Source organism: Lates calcarifer, linkage group LG20 (assembly GCF_001640805.2).
Source record: "Lates calcarifer isolate ASB-BC8 linkage group LG20, TLL_Latcal_v3, whole genome shotgun sequence".
NCBI classification, from domain to species: domain Eukaryota; kingdom Metazoa; phylum Chordata; class Actinopteri; family Centropomidae; genus Lates; species Lates calcarifer.
Window position 1 is genome coordinate 3,826,880 of NC_066852.1, and position 24,396 is coordinate 3,851,275.

The following is a 24,396-nucleotide window of genomic DNA, read 5'->3' on the forward strand; positions in this document are numbered from 1 at the left end:
TCCCTCTATTCCAATATGTGTACATGAATCCCATACTGCATCCAATTAATATATTCTCTATGCTGACATCATTATTATTATTTGGCCTGGCCTTAGACTTTCTGTGATTTATTGCCTCTAATGCTCCAGAGTGACTGCAAATTGTCATCATCTTTGGTTTAGCATCTCCAGGCAAACTGCCTTTTGGACTGCCAGAGGCTCTGCTGTATGATTTAGTGATCCAGGATGTATATCCCAAATGCTGCTCTCCCAGTGACAGGATCTCTAGAGCCATCACTATCTGTTGGCACAAGCCCCACATCTCGTACCTACAGAGGCCTGCGAGTCCCACATCTCTTTACCTCTTTATGCTATAAGATCACTGGATCTCCCAAAGTCTTTCTCCTACCAACTGTAGAAGTTGTACAGTACCAGTCAAAAGATTCAGAACACCCGCATTTTTAGTTTTAACCTGTGTTTATGCAGCACTAGTGCAAATCTATCCAAATGAGGTTGTGGCAGCAGCTGTGGAATAGAAGGCTGTCATACCACAGGCCTCACTGTAAAGTCCCTTATTCATGCCTCATCTGCCTTTTGCTCCATGGAATTACTGATATTGCTTTTATCATTAATTTTGCAGATTAATTTGGCAGAATGCCTCACTGAATACTCTTAGAGCTTGAGCTTGTATGATATTACATTTCTCAATACTGATATTCTGTAGATCCTCAGGCCTGGTACTCATTATCAAATATTAAGCGTAGCATGGCCCTCTATATAGTCATTTACAGTCTTTCTCTCAGATCATAAATTGCGGTATCACTTGGATTCAGGGTGCATTCAAAAGCTCTCAACTTTGCCAGGTCTCCAGGGCGTTTCAAAACATAAAGAGTAGCTCGTATACGTTCACCCTTGCCATTATAATTAAAGCAAAAAGGAAAAGATAATGTAGAAAAACAATTTCCAGGACGACACCATATTTTTCATTCACATATTACAGTTGTTCTCGTTTTCCAGAACTGGAAATATTTCCCGGTTTTATCGGACGTGAGGGAAATCGTTTATTATTATGATTGCTGTGCAGCAGGAGCATTTGAGATGACTTTGCGCCATCTTACCTGTAGGTGGTGATGTACATTCAGAGAGCAGCGACCATCTATAATGCCAAGAAGAAGAGAGCCTATGGTGTTTTCCTGGGTGGATGGCCTACGCTGGATCCAGCTTGTCAAAACTGCACTGAAACAAGAGCAACGTGGGATATAGTCAGTGAAATGTGTGTTTAATCTTGTTGCTGTATCAGTAAGTGTAATATATATCGGATGGCGAAATTAGCGGAGCGGCTTGTAAGTCAAAGCTTATAGTAATAGGTGTTTGACTACCTCGCTATTAGCAAGGCTACACCAGTAACGTACAAGAAGGCATATGATCGCTAATGTAAGGCAGCGTTTACAAATAATAAACAAACATTTCCAACTTTTGGTAGGTCAAGCAGTCGTTCGTTACATTACGATACAGTGATACACTCCCTTTAAGTATCATATGGATAGCAAAAATGCGTGTTTTAGCCGTAAAACATTAACTTAATATGTGATATTAAGCTTCCATAAGCAAAGTTAGTTCCAACTTAGATGGCATGTATTTGAAATTCAGAAATAATGACTTGATGTATTGGTGGTTCATGTGCACAGTAAATACAGACACTTGGTCAAATGTTGGTGGGGTTATTTGCTAACCTGATTCAGATACAGTTCCTATCGCAGTCTTCCATAAATGGTTCGCTGAAAGTTAACGTATCACTGTATGCTACATACAGCTAACGCTAGCCGCTCTGAGCGCTGTAGTGCCAGCGTTAGCTAAGTAACGTTAAATGACATCCTAGCTAACAGCCAACTGCAAGAGCGAGATTAGCTACAAGTTAGCTTAATATCGTGATTCGAGTGATAAAAACGAATATTGATCTACAGTGACTAATAATTCAACGTTTTCTTTAACCCGAACTCACTTGAGCCATATATTTCCAAGTATGTGTTTAATAAATGTTAGTGTCAGATATTAGTTTTACATGTAGCCCTTCTCGCTCCAGTAGCCCTCTGTTCGGTGGTCAGATCTAGGTAAAAATACACGCTTCCCGGAAATTAACTATATAGATATTTAGTGGGGGTTTTTGCACAGGCCTTTTTACTCCGTGTTTCCTGCTCAGTAATGTATCCACTCGATATATGGCTCTTAGTTTCAATAATATCTCAAATTCACACTGTGGACCATCGCTGTCACTGTTGTCAGTGCTGGTGTAAGACGGCAGGAATATGAGCTAGCTTAATGTTGAACTGCTGTACAATGCCGAAAAAGAAATGTGACGCGCAGCTATCCAGAAGTGAGTTTTTTCCTCACATGTGCGGCTGAATCATGCAGATAAACACCACTGCATCTTTATGTTTCTGAATAGTTCATGAGGAGAGGTTGTTGAGATGTGTAGAGGGGCAAGAAATAACAAAACTTTAGGTTCTTGTCAACACTAGTTGTCACCATTAGAAAACTCTGGACTTAATTAACACTTGAGTTTTGAACTCCTTCTATGCACATGTTACTATTCCTGTTAGTGATGTCTCTCTGAAGGAAAAGGTGATTTACGTGGAGGGGTAATCTCTCTGACAATTATCATTAGTATTAATGGTCTGATACAATGCGGCCACACATAATCTTATTCATTTATTTTCCAGATAGAGTGAGCAGGTTGCATTAATACTTCACATTCACGGAATGGCACAATTAACACATTTCAGAGCCATATAATAATGATTAAAACAATTCGGTAATTAGTCGATTAATCAAACAAAAGATGAATTTGCAACTACCTGGTATTCCAGTAATCATTACAATTTTTAAATCAAGCTAGAGTAACAAATATTCTCCGGTTTCCACATCTGGAATGTGAAATTTAACTTAACTGTGTTCTGTATTGTCTTAAACTAAACCTCTGCGTTATGTGGTGATGTTTAAATAAAACAAGACATTTGAAGAAGTTTTCAGATCTAGTGACATTTTTTCACTATAATCTATATGTTTCATAGGCTGCTTGATAGACTATATATGTTTTGCAAAATGGTTGTATTTCATTTGTACTGCATTTTTCATTCAGCAGGTGCGGTTCAGATTTGAAACTGTGACTGAGACTTGAATAGGCCCAAGAGAGAGATCCACTGTTCCCCTCCCTGACCTCCCATTCCTGACCCTCTCTGAAACACATCTCTCACCATGAATGAAGTTAATGTAGTCAGAGAGGGCTGGCTCCACAAAAGAGGTAAGGTATCATCATGCTGACAAAGGCTTGGTGTTAAGTGTTATTGAATGGAAACTAGGGCCGAACGATTTTTTGAAAAAATCAACTGCGATTTTTCTGACAGATATTGCAATTGCCATTTGACTTGTCAAGCTTCAGTCCAGGATTCACTATATACATGTAAAACGTGATGGAGGGTTAACATTTAACAGATCATTGAAGTATTAACTGCTCTGTGAACTAATCCAAGGATGAAAATGAAAATATACAAATCCAAAATGTATTTATTCCAGCAGAAAATGAACCATAGAACAACTCTCACAGAACAAACAGTAGCACCACGTTCTCTTTCCTTCTTTGCAGTAACTTAACATCAGTCATTCTGCTGCCTGCTGTGATTTTTCAAATGCTGATACACTGAGAGGGAATGACAGGAGACTGACAGGCACACAGAGAGCCAGTAGAGACAGACACAGCTGATAAAAACTACAGGATTTACAAAAATACAAATACAAACATAACTTAATGAGCGCTGGTTCATGCTACCATTTTCTCTCATTTTCTCTTCTTTCTCTCTCTCCCTCTCACTTCAGCCAGGCATTCTGCAACTTTATAATATCAGCAGCACTAATTTTCCCATGGTGGGCCGCAGCTACATAATATGTATAGCGGAAAGACTGCAGACAAAGTTGGCGTCTTGGTCACAGCTCAGTTATCTCTCTTGCCGGCCTGTTGACTCTGTCAGCTGCTTTTAACTCGTCATATCTGCGGCAGTTTCAGCTTTAGCTGTGTCCATTCTCTCGACTAGCATACAGCTGTCAGGAGGTAGAACTTGACAATGGAGTGGAGAGAATTAGAGCGACTTACACTGCCTGCGTCGCTCTGTCGCTCTGCTCTCCGTTTTCATCAAGTATCTAGCTCCGCAGTTAGTTTTGTTGTTTGGTCATTTTAAGATAAGATCTGGCTGTAAAGTTTACAGCCTGTCGCTTTGCTGCTCCTGCAATGCTCTGTGTTAGGCAGCTAAAAAAAAAAGTGTAACAACGTGTCCTCTGACTCTTGCAGTCTTTGAGATTTGCAAACTACATTTGCTCAAATCGCTCGATTTCGATAAATCGTTCAGCCCTAATGTAAACCCAATGGCTCAATCTGGTAAACACCTAGAATTACTAACTCTAGATACCAATCAGATTGAGCTAAAGGGTTCAGTGTTAAAATGCTGGTGATGTTCCTTCCATTGCATATCTTTTTTCTGACCCAGGTGAATATATCAAAACATGGAGGCCCAGGTATTTTATCCTGAAGAGTGACGGTTCCTTCATTGGCTACAAGGAGAAGCCTGATCTAAATGACCAGACTTCACCACCACTCAACAATTTCTCAGTGGCAGGTTTGTCCTCTTGAAACAGAACTCAGAAAATGGCTTTATCTTGGTGACCCTTACTTTTATAGAGTTCTGACACCAGTCAGCAGCTTCCACTGAACATCCATCTTAATTGTGTATTTTACAGAATGCCAGTTAATGAAGACAGAAAGACCTCGACCCAACACATTTGTCATCCGTTGCCTACAGTGGACCACTGTCATTGAACGCACCTTTCATGTGGACAGCAATGAGGAGAGGTAAAAACAGGTTAAAATACTATATCAAGCAGCCTAGGACTGGAAGATAAAAAATAATATTGCAATGAGTCACAATTTTAATGGCAACGGTAATTTTTACATTTTATTTTCACTGACAGAAATATAAAGATGATGATGATGATGATGTGATTTTGTCTGTGAGTCTGTACCAAACAAGTATGTTCTCTTACGTCCAGAGAATATAATTCGTAGGCATTGTACCTTTAGCGAAAAATTGCAGCTCCTGTGATTTGAATATTGACCTTTGTCATATTGTGATTTTGATAAAATGATGCCCAAATGACATCCAATGGCCTCTGTGTGTGAGGGGCTCTCCAGTACTTGATGTATCAGTTTTAGGCCTCAGTAATATGAGGCCTGACAATTTCTGGGACTTTTGCCTCTCAGAGAGGAGTGGATGCGGGCAATCCAGTCTGTGGCAAATAGTCTGAAGATGCGAGAACAGGAGGAGGAGGAACCAATGGATGTGTTCGGCTCACCCAGTGAAAGCAGCCTGGAGGAGATGGAGGTGGCCATGTCCAAGAGTCGCAACAAAGTGGTGAGAGGATCAGTTGATGGGGTCATGGTGGGGACGATGTTTAGGTTTTTACTTGTGAGGGCATTTGAAAACACAAATAAGGATGCAATATTGATTCTCTATGGGCAACTTTAGAAAGAACAGTGCACATTTTTTACTCTTTATATTCTGTTGACATTGATGGTTTTTTGTACACCATATCATTTTTATAGTAGTAATTGTTCATTAATTCTCCAGACCCAGAGAAGCATTTATCCTGCACAGCCATATTTTATATTCATCAAGTGAATTTTGGTAGGGGGAGTGTTTAATTTTAGTACTGTGTAGCCAGCTAAGCATTGACTGCCTCATGTTGTCCAGTTGCATGCATTATAAACAGAGTGATTCTCAGTGGCAAGACATTAGGCCTCATGCAATAATGATTTTACTTTCTTCTCCTAAACATCTTCTACTTTTTTGTCTTTTAGTGTTTTTACTTGTTTCAACCTGATGAGTGAAACATGAGGACATGCATGTTCATGAGATTTCAGATTTGGCATAATTGATAAACCAAACTGCTACTATATGAAGTTTTGTGTTCTGCTCAGTTTGTGGGTCAGTTTCAAAATGTTACCAGAAATTAAAAGGAAGTTGTAAGGACTGTGGAGGTACATTGTGGTAACATGTAAATTTAACTCCATGCATTTTGGGGCATTACAAGTCTAAAGCCAATCTTTGGCTGATGACTGATGAACAGAGATGTTAACCAGCTCCAGTGATTCCTTTAAACCTTTAGCTGTCAGTCTGAGGTTGTTTATAACATCATTAAACTCTCTGAGATGACTCTGTAACAATTTCGTAGTTAAAGTGGCTCTAATCTCCATTCTCCATCTCTGTGTTTAACAGTAAAATTGAAATACCTTTTTAAACCAGATGAGATGATTTTTGTTTGAATTGGCCTTTAGCAGCAGCAGAACAGGTTAAGTTTTAACAGCATGACTAAGACAAGGAGTCGGTGAACCCCAGTGGAATGACATGCTTTTCTGCATTGATTGGTCATAAAACATGATCGGATCTTCATTTAAGTCACATATCTTGACAAACACATGTACTTATGCTGATAACACACACGCAGTTCTAATCTTTGTGTCTTTATTGAACACACCCATTAAACATTCACAGTGCTGGTGGAAAAAGTACTCGCATTCACACACACACACACACACACACACACACACACACACACACACACACACACACACACACACACACACACACACACAACAGAGTCACCAATTAACCTGCATGTGTTTGGACTGTGGGAGGAAGCTGGAGAACCTGGAGAGAACCCACACACACACACACACACACACAACAGAGTCACCAATTAACCTGCATGTCTTTGGACTGTGGGAGGAAGCTGGAGAACCTGGAGAGAACCTATGCAGAGAGAACATGTAAGGACATGAAGCCCCGAGGTTCAAACCTGGAACCTGTGAGATGACACTGCTAACCTATGGCCATAATATAATTTTCCTCTATAAAAATCTAACAATGGTTGACAAATGTTTGATCTAATTAATTTCAGTTATTAGATAGTGTTTTATGTTTTTCTACCTCAGATCTGAGAAATGTTCCTCTGTGTGAGTAGACTGTTTGTCAAGTTCTGGCATGAAGAAGAGTTTAAACCACAGTTGGGTTTCTCAACGTCAACTGATGTTGAACATGTTTTATTGTGATAATATTTGCTTTTGGCTATATTGCTCAGTTCTGCTCCAGGTTTATTAACTCCTGATTCATGCTGATTGTTCACATTGACAGTGTGAATGTTTGAACAATGTTTTCAGGAAAGACAAGAACAAGCGTTTGTTCATAAATGTAACTTAAATGCAGATTTGATCAAATTTAAGACAAATGTATACATAAATGTAGATAATTCCAATTATTATTGCAAGCTTTTCTGAAAAACATGTTTGTTGTATTAATTGCTACAGAACAACAAACCAGCAACATCAGGAAGCAAAGTATTGCTGGATGAGACATATGACTCGGCTGGAAAAGCTCATCTCTCTTTGCAGATTTCTTCAGACTTGTGTTTTTAATTTTACGTGTACATATTTTATACAGTTGGTATCTATGACCTCAATGAATTCTGACACCCTGGCCATGTGTGTTTGTGTGCAGACAATGAGTGACTTTGAGTACCTGAAGCTGCTTGGCAAGGGGACATTTGGGAAGGTGATTCTGGTGAAAGAGAAGTCCACTGGAGTACATTATGCCATGAAAATACTGCGCAAAGAGGTCATAATAGCCAAGGTGAGTGGAGGTGCCTTGCGTCTGCGTATGTCTGTGTCTATCGATTGATCTATTTATCTATCTACAGGCTACTTTGGGGACAAATTTCAGACCTATGATCAGTTAATTGAGGACAACTTGTTTTTTATTTTAATTTTTTACCATTAATTTTTATCACTCAGTGGCTTTGAAATCTGAGCTGAACCCAAAAGCCAAAGTGTTGTCCACAGGTACTGGTGTTCAACCCGGTCAAAAGCCTTTTCCTGGTCTGTGGAAATCAGACCAATATCTAAAGCCAATGAGAGAGAGATCCAAAACCTGCCTAATCAGAGTGACATTATCACTCATCAACCTGCCTGGCACACAGTCACTCTGGTCATTGTGGATGACCTCATCTATCACATTTCTGAGCCACAGATCCAAGGCTTTTGAGAGGTTCTTGTAGTACCTGCACAGCAGTGAGACTGGCCTCTAGTTTTTCAGATCCTGCAGTTCCCCCCTTTTTGTCTTCACCATTGACATCTCCAAAAGACTTATAAAATTCCACAGGCGGACCATTGATGCTCTGCTTTTTTATGTACAAACCACAAATACTTCAGAGACTCCATAAAAACCTTGTCATGTAAAAGCCTGGTATCAAAATGCTAATAAGCGCTGTGTGTTTTTACTTTCTGGATAACAGCTGAGCAGTGAACAAGACAGTGATCAGTAAAACCAATGGGCACAATGGGGCGTGCCTTAAAAATGCTAAAATGATGCATAAAACAATAAAAATGATCACACATATATCTACACATATGCAACTCAATACAAGAAGAAAACAGAGATAGAAAACTCACTCACTCAGCACATCACTCACTCCACGCTCACTCAACACTCAAGCCTCTTGCAGTGGACTTGCATCTGCATTGGATGTGACTTATCACTCAGACCTGTAAAGCCTGTAGAGGGAGAACATATTTATTCTCAAACTGATCTTCACCAGCACATTTTTTTTTTTGTCCTTTCATGCCTTTATTTGATAGCTGCAGTGAAGACAGGCAGGAAATGAGGGAAAGAGAGTGGGTGAATCACACACAGTAAATGGTCCAGCTGGCTAGGGGTTTAATTGTGGACCTGATTCTCCATGTGGTGTGCACCTTAGCCTGTCAGCAGACTGCCCCACAAGTTTGTTTCTTGCTTTCCTACTGCAGATTACTCCGTGTTTCTTGGTATCAATCGTCAGTTTGTTCTGGCATGTTACTGTATCTCGTCTTCTCAGACATTTTCATGGTTTTCACCTCTCAGATGCCAGCTGGGGGTTGTGGGTGTACTGGAATATTAGAATGAAAATGCAAAGCAATTTAAGTATCCCGTGCTGGTGATGCAGTAGTGATTCCACACTGGGCTATCTGCTACATTCTTGTACCACAGCTGCTTGACAATTTGGACACTTTGCCTGTTCTTTAACAAAGATTATGTGAAACCGCGATGTCTTCATGCATGTTGCTGTTTTGAGTAAAGCTTTACATTTTATATTGTGTGTTTTCAATCTTCATGATAATAATGTGTTTGTTGGCAGGATGAGGTGGCCCACACAGTTACAGAGAGCAGAGTGTTACAAAACACACGACACCCCTTCCTCACGGTGAGAACACTTTCAAATTATCCACTTAATCGTATGTTTTTTTTTTTTTCCTGTAGAACTGCCTGCACCCACTTAAGATGTTCTTGTTCATGAGTAAAATGGCCCTCAGGTCACGCTTTCAGTGCTGAGCCCCTACTGGATGATTTCACCAGCCACTTGGCTCACACCGACCGTGCTTATCAGCGTGACTGGTGTTTTGTTTGCATACATTGTGTGTTTGAGCAACGTTGGTGGCATACTGTAGATCTAGGAATGACAGTGTTGGTCAGTTCACCTCTTCGATCCAGACTGAAATACTTTCACCAAGCTCTTTATTAGAAATACAGGTACGTCTGCTTATTTAAACATTTATCAGCCAATGATGTGGCAGCAGTGCCACATGATGGAATCGTGCAGATACAGGTCAAGAGTTTCAGTTAATGTTCAAACATCATCAAACACCTCACAGTTGAGGTGGATGGGCTACAACAGCAGAAGACCAAGTCAGGTTCCACTCCTCAGCCTCTGTACCTCAGCCTGAGTATTGCTGCTAATCATGGCCACACTTTACTATCTTCTAATGGCTGCTTCCAGCAGGATAATGCTCCATGTCACAAACTGGTTTCATGAATATGACAGTTAGTTCAGTGAACTTCAGTGACCTCCCCAGTCACCAGATCTGAATCCAGTAGAACAGCTTTGGGATGTGGTACAACAGGAGATCGACAGCATGAATGTGCAGCTGACAAATCAGCAGAAATGATGTTGTGCAGTCATATCAACATGGAGCAGAATCTCAGAGGAAAGTTTCCGACATCTGGAGGAATCCATACCACAAAGAACTGAGGCTGTTTAAGAGCAAAGGGAGGAACTACTCAGTATTAGTTTGGTGTTACGAATTAAGTACTTGGTGAGTGGATCTCAGCAATTTAAAATGTGTAAAATTTTGTTCAGACATTCACATTCCTCTCAGCATGTAAAAACTGTAGTGATCCTCTGACTTTTCATCTAGCCGTCAACAGGTCAACATGTTAGTTTGGCCAGTACTTTGGTTTATGACTACATACCTTACACCATACAATCAGTCCCATCAACCTCAGGTTTAATTTTTGTGTAGTGCTAATTGGCTAATGTTGTTTGTAATTTCAGAAACATAGTGAATTGTACATTTTGGAAGATTCAAAACCCACTGAATTATTATTTGTGCTTTTTGTTTTTTTTAAGGGTGGTACCTTAATCAGAATTTTCCAAATAGAATCTGAATCTTCAGTTGGGGCTAAATATTCCACTTAAACTCATTTTGCCCGTGGTTCCTGCTTTTTATGTATAAATATATAAAAAAAATTTCAACGTTATTATTTGATGTTCATGTTTTTCATCAAAACCTCTCACACGTACAGTAATTATGGAAACTGCTCTGCCTCACCTTTCCATCACCTTTCTCTTACAATTGCAGATAAGTACAGTTTTAGAAAAACTAAGTTAGTAAAACTTATCTAATCTGCAACCTGTTTTTCTGTGTTGCTCTGTACACAATGATGTATCTAAAGAAAAAAAGGCTTATGATTGGACTGACAACATGAGGTTTGAAGCATGAGCTTCTCAGCTGTTGGTTTGTATCATTGAAACTTAAAAGGCAGCCCTATTCTCGTCAGTAATCTTGAATGTAAGCAGCCAGTAGTCAGCTCAGATAATAATAAAGTATTACAAAATCTCTAAATTCATCTGACATCTGCCAAGAAACACAATGTAGATCTTACAGCAGGAGTTTAATCCCCACTTTGCAGAGGTGTTTAAAACCATTGTTCGAGTTTTGTTATACATCTGAAATAATTTTAGTGAGATTGGAGTCTCCTGAAAAGAACGTTAGTCTCACCTATCAATGATGCACATGATTTCACTGATGGCACCAGAAGAGTTACACCAGATGGTGATTCACACATTATACAATTCCATTCACCATTCACCATCTCATGTTGTATTTTCTTCCTGCAGACACTGAAATATGCTTTCCAGACCCATGATCGACTCTGTTTTGTGATGGAATATGCCAACGGAGGCGAGGTGAGACCTTGCATACACATGTCCCAGTCACATGGAGATAAACTGATGTCACTGTGTCAGCAGCTTGCTGTTGTGCACTCAAACAGACTTTCTGTCATGGGTTTTCAAATGTTTGACTCCACCTGCTCTCACCCCTCTCAGCTCTTCTTCCATCTGTCACGGGAGCGAGTGTTCACAGAAGACCGGGCACGCTTCTATGGTGCTGAGATTGTATCAGCGCTGGAGTACCTGCATTCACGTGATGTTGTTTACCGTGATCTGAAGGTGAATATTCATTATATCCATATATTAACTCTGAAACTGCTGATTGCTTGATTGATTGACTTCATTGTCCATTTCAGTGGAAATCTTTGGCTTCCCCCAAAGTATTGTAAAAAAATATACATACTACGCATAACACATGACACCATTAAAAACATTCAAAATGTACAACAATAATGCAAATGGAGCTGGGAGCAGGATATAGATTAAATAGATATCAGAGAGCAAATCTTATTTAAAAAATAAGGTATCCCAGATCCAGATGCTGTCATTTGTGTATGGCATAGGGAATAACAATGTATGAAATACAGTATGTATACAGGCTATACAGAATGCAAAGGATGATGGGCATGCATGAGATGATGGTCTCTGTAGTTCTCATTTCCCTTTGCTTTATTCCACCATGAAATTGATGATAGAACCTCAAGCACCTTCTGGGACCTTCAAATCCCACAAGTAGTGCAGGTGAGCAGCAATGATGGTATAGGTGCGACTAAAAAAAACTTGCACTTTTTGAATGTGCTGTGAGTGGGTGCATTGTCTTGATGGAGTACTTAAAGGCCATCATTCCACAGTTCAGGCTGTCTGAACGTCCTCCCTCAGATGCCTTAGAACACTGCAGTTGAACTTGGCATTGACATGCACAGTCCTGCGAATGAAAACGAGCATGCTCTTGGTCATGCTCCTGACCTAACACACCTCCTTTGCTCTTGGAGAGTGTGGGATTGTCCACTGTGAAGACTGCTGCTTTTTTGTCTGGATCATAGCCATAGACCCAACTCTCATCACCTCTGAAGATCCTCCACATAAAGGTTGAGTCATCCAAACAAAAAATATATAAAAAGCTGTTGCAGACTTGGACATAGCGCTGCTTCTGCTCTATGGTGAAATTGGTCATTTGTACCTTTAAGTGGCCACAAAAACATGCAACAAATCACTTGTTGATTGTGCAGTGTAACATGGAATACTGACTCAAGAAAGTTATTGCTTGCGCCTACCACATGCACATTACTATACCATGCTCCATTTGTTTGCAACAGGAAGAGTCTCAGAACTCTTTGATCATACCTCGTACTTAAGCTCATGTTTCATAAAGGTAAAGTCTATAGACTTATTGATAAGACAATTCACTTGTGCCATTCACAATGCCATCACTGACAGTTAGGGGTGTAATGATACATCTATATATTGATTCAATGATCAGTGATCCAGTAGTATCGATTCAAACTGAAAACATCGATCATACATAGCCAACGCAGACAAAAATCCCTTAACTACCTACATCGACTCACTTTCAGCCCTTTTTCTGTGGAAAGTCTCTCTCCAGACCGAGCTCCCATGACAGACAGGCTTCACTGCATCTTAGCTAGAAACATGTTCATTAACCCTGGACTACAACCCAACAGCTTTAACAACGTTTCTTCACTAACACTAACATTACGTATATTATCATAGTCCTCACAATACGAACATCTGTTTGACTTGCCTTTATTTTAAAATTCCCCTGGCACGTCTTTCTCTGCCGGAGCGTGCACAGCTCCAGACAAAATATGGACGACACCATGGCAACCAGCTACAAAGAAGTTTTGATTATTTTGTCTCCGTTCTGGGCAGTAAATCAGCAGTCTCGAAACATTTTGGATTTTGGAGAAAGGACCGGTCAACTGATAAGTTGCATGCTGTGAACGTCTGGTTGAGCTCAGGAATAATAATAATTGTGATATCCGCAAACATTGAATTGATATATCATATCGCGATGAAACTTGTGATTTACACCCCTACTAACAATGAATTGCTGCAGTCTGCAAGAAAGAAGATGTCTCACGTCTCTTTTGGATTTTGCTACAGAGGTGTTACAGAGTGGAGGTTCATCTCTCACATACTATCTTTGACAAGTGCTGACTGAAAACATGCAAACTGACAACATTCATCCATCCATTATCTAAACTGCTTATTATCAAGGGTCACGGGGGGCTGGAGCCAATCCCAGCTGACATGGGGCGAGAGTTGTACAGATCAGCAGTCTTATCACATGACTGATGTATAGAGACAAGCATTCACACTCACATGCACACCTATGGACAATTAACCTGCATGTGTTTGGACTGTGGGAGGAAGCTGGAGAACCTGGAGAGAACCCACACAGGCACAGGGAGAACATGTGCTTTGCTAATGATTAGAGCTTAGTGAATCTGTGTATTTTTTCAACCTCAAAATCCTAACTCAGAGTAATTCACCACTATGGCCAAATAATATTTCACATTCACACAGGCTTATTTTCACCAGCTTATGAAGCTGCATTGTAGAGTCCAGCAAAACACAGCAGAGTACAGTGATAAAAGGATCAGATTTTGATTGGCGTTAGTTTAACTGATACAGCTGATTAAAATATGCTTGGACTGGCCCATTACTGATCCTTAGGATTGGCTTGGGACATGTAAGCAAGTAGAGACATTTAATAGAAGTTGCTGTGTTTATCAGATTTATTGATATATCAATGAAAGTAAAATTTCTGTCAAAATGATTCCTACTTATCTCGTTTGTTAAAGATGGCCAGTATTCAAGGTTAACATAGCTGAAAAGTAATTTTCAATTTTTAAAATAAGTTTTGATTTTCAGTTTTGTGATTCAAAATTGTGTCACTAATAAAGGACAGCTTTTTGTAAATTTTTATATATTTTTCCCATGAAATTATGACTCGGTGTACCCTTAGAAATATAATTCCTCTGCAGCAACTTCCTCTGGAATCAGCACGTGCTGCTGGATGGAAAGTCAGTTGCTCATTGAATGGCCTGATTTAGTTTTCCCTAATATAACCATCTCAGTGTGCAGAGATATTATGCATATGCTCCTTTGTTTTCTCATATATGGTTGAATAATAACTCTCAATAAGTAACCTATAATATCTGTTGGAATAGACATTTTTTAACATTACCAAGCAGAAGTTGTTTTCATTCACATGGGTTTTTGTAAGATGAAAAATAATCTGACACCAGACAGAAAGTTTCTATGTATCATTAATGAGTTATGCAACTGTATTTTTGTGGACCTTTTATGTTGATACATCATGCTGAGTGATTGGACCATCTTTTATCCCCCAGATTTTTGGTGTGATGATCAAAAATATTTGAAACTATTTTCATTTTCTTCACACTGTACTTTACATAAATATACAGTAGACTATGTATGTAAAGTTAAGTCTTACATGAAGGACCAAAAAATGAAGAAAACTGAATACTTCTAGTTTCTGTCTGGCCACCCCTTCAGAATTACAACATGAGTACAAGTTGCTTTTTGCTTTTGCTACACCAAGTGCTTATAAAAAGCAGTGTAATCCTGCTGCATACTCTTGAAATAATCATAATCATCAACTACAGGTAGACATCTAAATTCAACCATTGCACACAGCTGTCTGGAAGGAAAAATGCAGTAAAGAACACGAACTCTTCCATTGATAAAGCTTCCAGTGTTACCATATCTCAGCACAGTGTGGACCTGTAGCATAGCTGATCTGCTGTGACTTTATATCACAGCACTTCTGCTGACTCGTCATACCCAGGACAGTTTCCTTGAATGAATGAAGATTAGCAACGATGTCCTCACTGCTGTGTCGTGGTATACACTTTACCATCATTCACAACATTCTGGTTCTACAACATTGTTGGCAAACAATGTTACATATACACCAGGACAGGACCAGTCTGTATCTGTCAAGTGTGGTCACAGAATTCCAATGTTACATCAGACTCAGCTTTATTTATTTGTAGTTCCAGCCAAATATACAGTATAACATACGGAGACTTTTCTCATGGACGTTGGTGCTGAAAAACTGACATGACGTCAACATCCATAGCTATCCTTACAAGCCTGGCCTCTCACATGCTTTCTGATAGCTTACTTGAAGAATTGGGCCTCTGAGATTGACAGCGTTACATTAAGAGCACAGATAGACTAACTTCTTAGAGTTTACATGAAGACATCAGCTTTAGACAAATTTGTCCTGAGTTGTTCATTATACTAATGGATTGATTCTGTTCAGGAATTCGTCCAGCTCTCTTACCTGTGGAGAGAAACCAGCATGATCCTTAAGCACATGATCATGTTTTGATTGAGAGTATGCACAGAAGGGAAGGGCCTGTTGTCAGTGTGTTTGTGAGAGAGAGAGCAAGGCAAGGAGGGGCTGAGCGAATCAAAATGCTCTACAGTGAAATAAGATTTTATCTGTTTCAAACAGTGAGAATGAAGAAAATCAGTATATGGAGGTTAATGTTGCCACAAATACAAATACATCAAATTATGGAAAACACATTCTTTACCTGGTGTCTCCTGTATTATATTATGATTTGGTAAATAAATCTGCAGATATGCATGGACCAAGTTTACTATGTCAAAAAGTAAAGATAAAGAGTGTCAACCTGCTACAGTGTCCTTACACCCCCCCCTCCATAGATCAGGTGGCAGTCCACAAATTCAGATTACTGAAGTGAAGTGATATTAGATCACTTATTTAGGCTCATTAGGAGATTTAAATGCCATGACCAGTTGGTTAGTTGTAGAGCCATTGCAGCTGGATATTTTGATCATGTTCATTTTATTTATTTATTATTTCATTCATTCATGTGCAGCAGAGAATTGTGCTAACACAGAACTGATACAAAAGTTCTGTTAACACTTACACACAGTGTATCATGCTTCAAACCTACTACCATTCCTGCTTCCTGTGATGGTAAATATTCAAGCTGTCTGTCTTTGTCTTTGGTCTTTTCTGTTATCTATATCTATAACTGCAGAACTTGCAAAATTAGGCCTAACACAATAGACCAGAGCTGGTCTGTAACAGTACTGATCAGAAACCTAATCAAAGGAAGTCTAATCCCTGAATCTGTCATATTCATGATCATTAAAGTCAGATTTGTTGTCTGTGTTGTTTTTTCTGTCTCAGCTGGAGAATCTGATGCTGGACAAAGACGGACACATCAAAATCACTGATTTTGGCCTCTGTAAGGAGGGCATTACTCCAGATGCTACCATGAAAACCTTCTGTGGAACACCTGAATATCTAGCACCTGAGGTAAGTCACTGAGACTAACTGGGTGGCATGTGTTAAAAGTTCAGGTGTCTCTGCTAAACAGATTTACTACCACAATCTGCTTCTGGGGTTAATTCAAATTTGATGCAAATATGAGTACATTACCTGCATATTCACACTCATAGACAGCTGTCATTGCATGTTGTTTTATTTTTATGTACAGTATGTGATTAAAAAGTGGAGCAGCTGAACAGACAAAGTGTCTGTATTTATCAACCATCTCAGAGTGGCTCCTAAGAATCACACTAAGCTATAGCTAAAGATACCTCCCTCAAGGTGGGGCTGAAGAGTTATTTTTAAAACTTTCTACTCTTGCTCCTTTCATGAATTATAGTTTTAATCCACAAGTATTTGGACAGTTAGAATTTGTCTCTCTGTGCTTCAGCACATTAGCTTTGAAATAAAATAAAGCATAGTCAAGTATCAGCTTTAATTTGAATGGTTTGACATCTATATATTAGGAACTGTGTGGGAGCTCTTACACATAGTACTCGAATTGCAAGGGTGAAAAAATAATTAGACACTTGGCTGCTAAATTTTCTTGGGCATGACTGGATTGGTTGTGGCTGAAATGGGCAAAAATGGCTTAACATCATGACAGCACCTTCCATGTGGTTACTCTTTTTCTCAGTTTAGAAGAGGAAAAAAAATCACAAAGACTCAAATCTGGTGTATGGGTGGGGAGCGATGATTGTTCTGGTGTGGCCAAAAACATCTGTGAGTGGGCATGTTGTTATGATGGAGCACCCAGTTGACTTTGTGCAACAGTCCTGGTCTTTTATGCTGAATGTTCTTCCTCAGACAACTTAGAGCAGTGCAGTAGAACTCAGCTGTCGTAGCTGTATGCCCTCTTCTCGTCACAGGTGACAGTCTTCGACAGGACGGTTGGGTTGTCCCTGGTCTGTTGAATCGGACGGTTGGGGTTGGGGTTAGGGTTAGGGTTGAAATCAGAAATGCACACCTGCAACTGGTCACAGAAAAGAATGTAACACAGGTCCATTCAAAAGAAAAAAGTGTGATGTTAAATGATGTTAATGCATTATACACGTTCTGTCATTGTTGCCATTAATGAGTAAATGTCTGTTCTTCCCTAGGTCCTAGAAGACAATGACTACGGCAGGGCGGTGGACTGGTGGGGTTTGGGTGTAGTCATGTATGAGATGATGTGTGGCCGTCTGCCTTTCTACAATCAGGACCATGAGCGTTTGTTTGAGCTCATCCTCATGGAAGAGATCCGCTTCCCCAGGAACCTGTCGCCTGAGGCCAAGTCCCTGTTGGCTGGCCTGCTCAAGAAGGACCCCAAACAGAGGTGTTTGTCCAGACTCATCTTGTGTGTGTATATTCCTTTTGGAAATACTTACTGACTTCTTATTTGATCTTGTTTGGACCAACAGGTTAGGTGGAGGTCCCAATGATGCCAAAGAAGTAATGAGTCACAAATTTTTCATCACCATCAACTGGCAGGATGTGGTACAGAAGAAGGTAAGACATTCTGAGACTACAGGAAGTGAAACTGGAGGTTTGATTTTTGTCACAGACAAAACAGAGGATGTCCTTGTTAACTGCTTAGTCAGCCTTCATATCTCTGATTTCAGACACCAAATCATTTTCCACTTTGTCAACTTTCACTCTCAGTCACATGTAGGTGAAATTCTTACATCTTGAAAGATGCTCTCAGGGTTGTGAAATGTGCTGCTGAATCTGAATTTACTTTCAACACATGTTCTTTGATGATGGCAATATTTCATGTTTTATGAAAGCCATGTGCATGACAGCTTCCCTGAGCACTCTGCTTTCCAAAGGCAGGGAGCCAGTAGACCTGGACTCCACAGACCTGAAGGTGTCCTGTGGTATCAGGTTCTAAGATGTTAATATAAGATCCTTGAAGTCCTGTAACTTGTGGGGTGGGGCCTCCATGGATCAGACGTGATTTCTCAGGCCATCATGCAAACACTCACTGAGACTGGGATTTGGAAAATTTGGAGGCCAAGTCAACACCTGGAACTCTGTCATGTTCCTCAAACCATCCCTGTACAGTTTTTACAGTGTGACAGGGAGTATTGTCCTGCTGACAGAGGCCACTGCCAACAGGGAATATTGTTGCAGTGAGGAGGTGTACGTGGTCAGAAACAATGTGTAGGTAGGTGCTGCATCAGTGTAACATCCACATGAATTCAGGACCCAAGGTTTCCCTGCAGAGCATCACACTGCCTCTGCCGGCTCACCCTCTTCCTATAGTGCACCCTGTTGTTATCTCTTCCTCAGGTAAATGATACAAATGTCCCCAGCCGCCCACATGATGCAAACGAAAATGTGATTCATCAGACCAGGCCACCTTCTTCTGTTACTCCATGGCCCAGTTCTGATGCACACATTGTAGGCAGTTTTGGCAGTTGACAGAGATCGGCTTGGGTCTGCAGCTACACAGCCCTATACACAGGAAGCTGGAATGTTTCAAAAATTTCTCCTTCAGTAGCTCACACATGGTCCAGCTTTTACTCCCCACATGCATCAGTGAGCCTTGGGCGTCCAGCACCCTGTCAGAGTGGAAGAAGTTGATGACTGTTCACCTGCTGCCTGGCATATCCTTAAGAAGGCCCAGCAGAGGGTGTACTTTCTGAGCAACTGACCCAGCTCTACACTGCAGTCATTGAATCTGTCCTGTTCACAATGTTGTGGTTGGTCAGTGTGTAAATTTATGCTGTGAAAAATTAAGTTTCTCAAGGAAGACATTTTTAGTGTCGTTAAAGGATGATAAGGCCCTCATCTCACAGACCCATGTCAGCATGTAGGCTTTGTATAAATGTAGCATTGTTCCTAACTGATTGGACAGTTTAACAATCCTTTCCTGTTCTTTCCTCAGCTCACCCCACTCTTCAGACCACAAGTGACATCAGAGACAGACACCCGGTACTTTGATGAAGAGTTCACAGCGCAGACCATCACGCTCACTCCTCCAGACAAGTGTAAGTATCCTCTGACTGTGGCAGTACTCTCAAGTCTGTCAAGTGCACTGACAGGGCCTGATCCACCATTGTCTGTGGTCTGGTTTCTTGGTTTCTTTTCTGGAAGGTGACAACTTGTGATGTCTTGTTCTTACAGATAACAGTCTGGACTGTGAGGAACCTGGCCAGCAAGCACATTTCCCCCAGTTCTCCTATTCTGCTAGCATAAGAGAGTGATAGCATCTCTAACACCCACACACACACCCACACACACACACATATATATACAAAAACACGAGGCATAAACACCTTGGCCACGTCCCTTACAGCTATAACATGACCAGAACCTCCATCTTTAAAGAGGTTGAGGTCGCAGCAGGATCCAAGTGCCTCAGCTGGTGGCCATATTGCTCTGTAGAAACCCCCTCCATCCACCCTACAGACAAAGTCTGGCCACACTGGCTATATTGTATCAAACTGGACTTCAGTACCTCACATAGTCATCAGCACAATTCAACAATGCTGTCAGGACTCTGTCTGTAGCACCTTCAGATGGCCCATACAACTGCTGCTGCTTTTTCAGACTATAACCCACTGGTCATTCTTAAAGCTCTCCTTTTAATGAGAAGCCATACAGTTCCTTCACAACGTTTCCAAGTGCTCTTCTTCAGAACTAGCTGTTACCACTGGTGATAAGACAGGTTCATGTGTGAGGGAGGGAGAAGCGTGGCAGTTTGTTTGGTGTTTTTCTGTGAGGTGTGTGTGTGTGTAGATGTTTTGTTTGTTTGTGTTTGTATTTTTTTCCTTTTTTTTTTGAGAAAATGGGGGCATCCAATCCAAACTGTGTGTTTTTATACACCTGTCTGATATGCAACAGGAACAACAGATGAATAGTTAACACATGGCGATCAAGTGTCTCTGCAGAGAAATGCTTTGACAGAGTGAACCCTGAGAGAGGCTGTGTGCTCTCTCCTGACACTGTGATCTCTGTTAACACATCTGTCAAGTGTGACACAGCAATTAATGGGAATTGGGAATACCTTAATGCACAAGGTGTATATGTTATTTAAACAAGGTTTTTCAATTCTAACACATTTTTGATCTCTATTGATAAGCAAATACACACCAGCCATGTGATTTAAGAGGCTCAATAAGCACTTAGTGATCACAACAGACCTCATTTTATTCAGATGGCCCATGTTCATAATGTAGCTGAAAGTTTCCTGGATTGGTGTCAGTGCTTATTATTTTCTAAACACCTCACCAAATTGTCTCTGTTGAAAATATAAAACAAATATCAAACACTGTCAGATACCAAACGTTGGCATCAAATCTCTGGTCAGATTCATAATCCTGTTGATTTCTTCTTCGATCAGATAGTTTCAACATTTGGCCAGTTTTTAAATATTTCATTTCAACATCATTCTTGTAGCTTCTTGTGTTTAGTGTATCACTTAACATTTGAGAACTTCGGCTTTTTCCCTTTTTTTTTGTTGAATAATAAATAAATGTACAAACACTCAAAGTAAGATATCACAGTATCAGAGAGTATCATTTTGGTATCTAAACTGAAACTCAGGTGTTATATTGGCACTACTATTGAAATATTTCTTAGTATAACCAGCCCTAGCACCAATCTGATTTTGTAGCACTTTCAAAAAAACATAATTTATCATCCTTTCTAGGCATTTAAAGCTAATTCTGTAATATTTCAATTCTCTCGTAGCTGTTATGTCTTTGTAGCTGTCTGAACTCACCATCTTTTACCAAACTTGCTGGAGATATCACAAGTTTGAAAAAAAAAAATCATCCAGCAAGCTGTGTATATCATGAACATGGTCCATTGTGCGATGTTCAAGTGCAATGTGGACTTGCAAGGCTGTTTTTTTGTTTTTGTTTTAAATTTCAGTTCTTCCCATCTTTTATTAACATCATTAAATGGTAACCAAGAGGGGTGCGTAGTTGACATTTGCAATACTGGGTGTTATACTGTACATGAAAATGCACCCAACATTATGTCGGTGCTATACTGTTGAGTCGCTCGTAATAAAGAGCTGGTGCAGAAAACCTGCTTAACATCCCACTGCTCACAGAGCCTTCTATCTACATATGCTGTTTTGAAATAATTTCCGTTATTTTTGTTTTTGTCTTATCTTCTGGTTTTACTGCTCAACTTGCTGTTTTCCCTCATCCCTCCTCTACCCTGAACCTACTTCACAGATGGTCTCAAATTAAGGAAATTCATAATGGTTGAAAGAAATGTATGTTTTTCAGTTACATTATTCTATTAAACAGTTCATTTCTATTTGTCTATGAATGTAATTCTGAAAGACAATGATCCAATACACCTTTTTAACTGTCTTATACATCTTGGTATCTGTGTTTTGATTCTTCTCGTCCCTGCACTGTGAGGTGCTGAAGATCTGATTCTCCACCTGGTCTGTCACAGCACAGGCACCAAGCACTTGTTAGTATGAAGCCTGTCAGAGCGGTGGGAGCTAAACAACCATTTACCTTGAGTCAGATGTTATCAGCAGCCAATCTGACCTCAGAGAGCACAGCTGATCAGCTGGGTGTTGCCTGCCACACACTGCTGCTGCAGCTTTTCTCTGCTGCCACAACCACAGGAGACTGACTGAACATAATAATGGCCCAGGTGTCTTCCTAAAGCCACTTTGCTGCAAACACACGTTAAAGGCCAAACACAGACACTGACATACTGTACACACTGATCATGTGTAAATAGTTTTTTCAGATCACTGAACACAAGAGCAGACACTTACATTTCACTTCAGTCTTCTGCTCACAATATTGTTGGTCTTTGAAAATCTGATTTTGTGTCGGCTCATCCGCTGTGTGACCGTACACACAGATACTTCATTTTCTATCTCTGCAGTTGTCTGCAGTCCCTTTAAAGGTTCTGTCAGACTGCATGTTAACAGAGTGTCTCCAAGAACATGGATGGAAAATGTATAAACACAAATCTTGTGCAGTTCACACTCAGACATCATGGTCTGACCTCACTGCAGTTAAGGTTGGAGAAGATACGGTGTTTTATCCAACATGTCTGTATGAGTAGTGTTACAGTCGTGTTGATTTCCACTAAACAGCTGCAGGTTTGAACTTCTCATGTGATTCGCTGTTGAAAAAGGCTTTCTTTTCTTCAGACACCACAGTGTGGTTTTTGTATGAAACTTTTTCTGTGCCTTAAATATTTCTGACAATATTCAAAATGATCTGTTAAACCTGAAGAGTTACATGACATTAAAATCAGATTTTTTTCCACGTCCACCTTCACGCAGATCACAGGCCACGTGGAGCTTTTAGTGTCAAACTGTACCATACTGTGCTCCCCTTCAGTCAACACAACCAAAGGCATTTGATAAATAATTGTCTATACGTTTCTGTGTTCAAAGAATGAACGGGTTGCAGTGTTATATAACCAGGTGAGCCCGTGCTGCTCTGTGTCTCCAGTGTTCGTCAAAGCGGCGGAGCTGCACACTGCTCCGGCTCAGACACACGGGAGCCTCATGGTCCCTTTCACCACAGCTCCAGCACAGAACATGTGCTGTCGGGGAGCGACCACGCCCCCACCCGCCCGCCTCACATGTTGCCGCACACATCCACTGTCTTCCGCGCTACGTTCACGTCTTATGGGAAATATGGCCGAACAATTGGAGTCTCTGTCCTTGGTTTTCAGAGGTACTGATCAGCTGATCCACAGTGGAGAAATAAAACATTTCAGCTGCAGGAGGAGACAATTCACCTTCACCAGCTGGATCATTCCATTCTACACTCGTTTATCAAGTTTGGAAAGTTAGAACTTGTAATTACGGGTAATATTTGGCCTATTAACATTTTTGTGACACGTGAAACCTTTCACAGACCGGACTGTCATGTTTATTAGGGTGGTCTTTTAACCATCAAGAATAATTTCCCATAGTGGTGTTGTTAGAGAAATACCCGTTTTTCCGTCTGTCCCTGAATGCAGCGTCAGACAGCCCAACCCGGGTGCTTTTGGGCCCCGGTCTGCAGTGACATGTGGGAATGACAGACTACACTGATGTCTCCTCCTGTAAACCTGCAGGTCTACAGTGAATGACAGACCTGAACCACAGGAGCCGAGACCTGTCATGTCCCTGTAGCACACCTGTAGTTAATATCGACCAATGCCGCCTTTATGTGATCCTAGTAAACTCCGTCTTTAAAGCTCCGCATTGATTTGATGGAACAGCACTTCGGTGGTTACTGATTTGTCTTGTAAATCAAAGAGTGAAGACTGCTTTCTATGCCGAAGATGTAAAATGAAAAAAACGAAAACATACCATGACCTGTCGCCCTCCTTCATACCTGTGAATGACCTATTTACGTTTTCTTTTCTCACAGTCTAAAGCCAGTGTGACCAGCCTTTTCCTTCAGCCGCAGTTGAAGAGTACACAATAAACTGACTTTACAGATTAATTAAAAATGAAATATATGTACTGAATGTTTGCAACAGTTTAGTGTTTGAACACCAGACCGGGCTGAGACTTTCACATCGTCTAACCTGAACATTTCTAACAGCAGTTAAAACACCATACCAGCGGCAAATGCACCCCTCACGTGGACTGTCCTACGTCACCAACTAAACACGTGTATCGGCACGAGATTGGCCGAACCGCCTCCGTTACGTCACTGTCGAGCTGTTTCACAGCGACAGGCTTATTAATATTCAGATGGAGGGGGCGTGGCCACGGAAAT

The 24,396-nt window shown here is 40.5% G+C and overlaps 1 protein-coding gene and 1 long non-coding RNA gene across 3 annotated transcripts; one reads left to right on the top strand and one right to left on the bottom strand.

Annotated features, from left to right (window-relative positions):
• The first annotated feature begins 1,111 nt into the window (after positions 1-1,111).
• Positions 1,112-22,022, top strand: LOC108893445 (RAC-beta serine/threonine-protein kinase). 2 transcript variants are annotated; one of them, XM_018691477.2, is made up of 14 exons: positions 1,112-1,252; positions 3,122-3,280; positions 4,518-4,646; positions 4,768-4,879; positions 5,288-5,438; positions 7,581-7,712; positions 9,253-9,318; positions 11,293-11,361; positions 11,503-11,625; positions 16,565-16,693; positions 17,806-18,020; positions 18,106-18,193; positions 19,575-19,677; positions 19,814-22,022. In XM_018691477.2, exons 2-14 carry the CDS (start codon positions 3,235-3,237, stop codon positions 19,891-19,893), a joined length of 1,443 nt encoding a protein of 480 aa, XP_018546993.1. In that variant the 5' UTR covers positions 1,112-1,252; positions 3,122-3,234; the 3' UTR covers positions 19,894-22,022. The 2 variants fall into 2 exon arrangements, with proteins under 2 accessions (XP_018546993.1, XP_018546992.1); XM_018691476.2 differs by having other exon boundaries at positions 1,130-1,252; positions 3,119-3,280.
• Positions 17,128-24,314, bottom strand: LOC127143670 (uncharacterized). The gene is made up of 2 exons (XR_007815234.1): positions 24,237-24,314; positions 17,128-17,678 (listed from the first exon to the last, which is right to left on the bottom strand). It is a non-coding gene; the product is annotated as an uncharacterized LOC127143670 (long non-coding RNA).
• Between the last annotated feature and the right edge of the window lie 82 nt (positions 24,315-24,396).